Source organism: Cucumis melo, chromosome 1 (assembly GCF_025177605.1).
Source record: "Cucumis melo cultivar AY chromosome 1, USDA_Cmelo_AY_1.0, whole genome shotgun sequence".
NCBI classification, from domain to species: Eukaryota; Viridiplantae; Streptophyta; class Magnoliopsida; order Cucurbitales; family Cucurbitaceae; genus Cucumis; species Cucumis melo.
The window spans coordinates 16314638-16318511 of record NC_066857.1 but is presented as its reverse complement, the minus strand read 5'-3'; the positions used below and the strand labels follow the sequence as shown (position 1 = coordinate 16318511).

General features: G+C 33.2%; 1 protein-coding gene across 1 annotated transcript; it reads left to right on the top strand.

The window, feature by feature from the left end:
- Positions 1 to 2729: 2729 nt before the first annotated feature.
- On the top strand, positions 2730 to 3520 carry LOC103490404 (uncharacterized). The gene is made up of 2 exons (XM_008449893.1): positions 2730 to 3011; positions 3098 to 3520. Exons 1-2 carry the CDS (start codon positions 2730 to 2732, stop codon positions 3518 to 3520), a joined length of 705 nt encoding a protein of 234 aa, XP_008448115.1.
- The last annotated feature ends 354 nt before the right edge of the window (positions 3521 to 3874 follow it).

Sequence of the window (3874 nt, the reverse complement as noted above, 5' to 3'; positions counted from 1 at the left end):
TTACCGTGGACGTGGAGCGTGTAATTGTGGAAAGCCCATTAGCCCAATAACTGCCCTTTTGCCCACGTGTACTCAATATTTTAGCTCTCAATCTCATACTGAATCTTAAATTTGTTTATTTATAGAGGAATTCTTGGAAATGGCAAATGTAAGAATGGAATTTGTAAAAATAGCAAACAATTATTTTCTTTTGATTTATGGCAAAACCAACTACCTGGAAAAAATTTCCACTTTTTTCGACCGAAAATACCCATTAAAGTATCAGAACTGTCCACAATCAAATACAGTATATTTAAGAAATCTGGAAAATCAAATAAAACATAACATAGCCAATTACAGTCTATCTGTAAACACACCCACTTATGTTAATTATTAACCAAATCAAATAATTATTATATTATTACAAAGATCCCTAACCGTGTTTAATTGATTTCAATATCCCCTAATTATTCTCATTTTTTCCTTCAATAATTATATATCCAAACTTTAGCTACCGATTTTTCCTTCAATAGCTATTAACGCAATGAATAGCTTCTAAAATTTTAATGCAATGAAGTATTTCTTCCTAAAATAATGATAAACATGATGCAATAATTAACCATTTACAAAAAAACATTAAAGAATGTAACGGAAAAGCATTTAAAACAATCGAAATTCAAATCTCTAAAATTCAAATTTAAACTCCAACAATTCCCTAAAATTATGGCAAATATAATGGGAATACTTAACTTTAGATTCAAATCTCAACTATCCTTAAAATCATGCCAAATAAATTGTCATCTATATCTTTAATGTTACCAACAAACCAGAGTTCGTTAATGGAAACCAAAACACAATCTCAAATCTGAATATATTACGAAAATACAAATTTCACCAAAACATTCATGGCCATTAAAACATAAATTTTAACGAAGAACGGAGCAAAACATATTCTTTTTGAAATTTCAACATCTTTATATTCTAAACTACTTTAGAAAAATAACTAACATTGCCTTCCCAACATTATATTCATAAGATTATGCTATATACATTTTATTTCTTTGTCATTCTCTACCGTAATTTCCTAATATCCTACCATTACATCAAATTAAAACGTGATCCCTTCAAATGAAACAGGTACCCGTATAATATATGAAACAATAATTTAATATTCATCCCTCCTATATACAATCTACCAGTTAATACTTTATTCGATAAACTTGTTTCCTTTGAATTGTTTCGATGGCTTTGCAACGAGTGAAGACCGTATTCCATGGTAGATGGATTGAGTCATGCCGATATATTGACTATCGTCTCCTTGATGTATATGTTCCACTTTCATCCTCGTTTCAAGAATTTGCAAATTGTATCCAACATAGACTTTTTGCAAATTCAGAAGTTTCTGTCTCTAGGTTGACTCTTTACTAGAAAGATTGCAACAATTCGAAACTCATTCGGATTGTTGATGATAAGGATGTGTCTTGGATTATGTTAGTTTTATCAAAATTCCCGGACAATGATCTACTCATTGTCGTTGACACCGAACCTGCTACGGATGTTGGAAATACCCCTTATATGAGCAGCAAACTACCTAGAACCGAAGACTCACGTACTGAAAATGTAATTATTGATCTCAATGCATTTGAATCACCAAATACTGTTATACACATTAGAGTTGGATCCATGTCTAGGCAAAAATCAGTTTTGAAAAAAGCTATTTATATGCTCACTTTGAATAGTAGTTTTGAATTAGTTACTGTTAGGTCCAACCGTACATCTTCGATATCAGATGTAAGGATCCATCTTGCCCCTAGTATCTACGTGCTTCGGTATTCAAAAAAAGTGACATTTGGATAGTTCGTAAATTCACGGATACACATCTGTGTTCTGTTAACGTCGTGAAGAATGACCACAAACAAGCAACATCCTGGATTGTATCTGAGTGTACGAAATTAATATTTAAAACGAATGACAAGGCTCCATGTCGTCCTTCGGATGTTATAAATTATATGAAGATTCACTACGGTGTGAACATAAGTTATGATAAAGCTTGGAGAGGACGTGAAATTGCTTTGAATTCCATTAGGGGTACTCCAGAGGACTCATATGTCATGTTGTCTGCCTTTTTGGATGCACTGATCCGAAACAACCCAGGTATCAAAAATTTCAAATACCCTGTATTTTAACAGATACCACAAGATCCATATAAAAATACAATGTAATTCTAAACTACTTTATCTGACTGTTTTTAGGTACATATATGGCTGAAGAAGCAGATGATGAAGGTCGGTTTAAATTCTATTTCATGGCACTAGCTGCTTCAATTGATGCATGAAACTACTGCGTACCAGTTATTTCTGTTGATGGTGTAGCTATGAATAACAAATATCTTGGTACCCTCATATCTGCTTGTACTATTGATGGAAACTCTCAAATTGTGTCACTAGCTTTTGATGTCGTTGATTTAGAGAATGATTTGTCATGGTCATGATTTTTTCGAAACCTTAAAGCCATTTTTGGGGAACATAATGAAATGGTAATTGTTCTGATGCTCACAAAAGTATAGAAAATGGGTTTAATGTCGTTTATGAAATAGCTGAACATGGATTATGTGCATTCCACTTGTTGAAGAACTTGAAAAAGAACCATAAATCACTTCTCATGGAGGACTCATTCAATAAATGTGCCAGAGCGTATACACCACTGGAATTTGAGTACTACTGAGGCAACTCAAACAACTATCTCCATCAATGAGGCATGAGTTGGAAGCAGTGGGAAGACATAAGTGGGCCAGGACATTTTTTAGGAGAAAAAGATACCAGGTTATTACAACCAACATCTCTGAAAGTATGAACTCTACCTTAAAAGAACAACGAGAATTGCCTGTAATTGGACTTCTAGAATCTATCCGTAGTTTGATTCAAAAATGGTTCTATGAACGTTGTACCAAATGGAGTTTCCAACGCACACAACTTTCAATATATGCAGAAGATATGATTCGAGAATCTTTGGCGCAGAGCCGCTCAATGAATGTAAGTTATTTAATATTCAATAAATGCAATAAATGTGTAGTGAATTACTTTTTTTGTACATGATATTTGTTCTATTGGTGTGGCAGATATCTCCTGTAGACCAACATGAATTTGAAGTCCACCATCGTAAGGAACAATTTGTCATCAACATTTTAAATCGGACATGTTCATGTCGTCAATGGGACCTTGATTTGATCCCTTGTTCACATGCATGTATAGCATTGTCCACAAGGAATCTTAATCTTCATTTATACATTGATAAGTTCTACTATGTCTCAAATTTGATAAACCTGTACAAGAAGGGGACGCGTCCTATTGGTACTGTAAACCAAATTAGGAATACCCACCAAGGTGGCAATGATGGAATACTTCCACCGCAGGTTAAACGTCCAGCTGGAAGACTCAAAAAGAAGAGGTTTACTTCATTTTTAGAGAAGAAAGCCACTGTTCATTGTAGCAGGTGTGGTAAAAAAGGTCACAATTGCAGGTCTTGTAAAGAACCCATTTAGTAATTGTCATATTTAAGAAGTAAAAGGGATAATTAGTTTATATTCATAGTTGTATTTTCTTATCAAGTTGGTTGAATGATTCGTTCAAATAAGATCATTCTTTTGTTCACTTAAATACAAAGTATTTAACTACACTGTATTTGGCTGTTTTAAACTCAATCACAGTTATGTTCGAAACCCAATGTAATCCAGCTTACATAACAATTATCAAATAAGCATGAATTTATAAGTTTTATAAAAACAAATACCTTAGTTCAACGAAAATATGGTAATTCCAATATATTCTAGACCCCTAACAAAAATGCATAAAATGAATACTTCAAGCTTGACTTAGATGCAGATCAAACGATGGCC

Bases quoted from the DNA above. Each gene is read 5' to 3' on its own strand.
- LOC103490404 (XM_008449893.1), top strand. From the start codon at position 2,730: ATGAGGCATGAGTTGGAAGCAGTGGGAAGACATAAGTGGGCCAGGACA. The intron at 3,012-3,097 runs GTAAGTTATTTA...TTGGTGTGGCAG, and splicing joins CGCAGAGCCGCTCAATGAAT to ATATCTCCTGTAGACCAACA.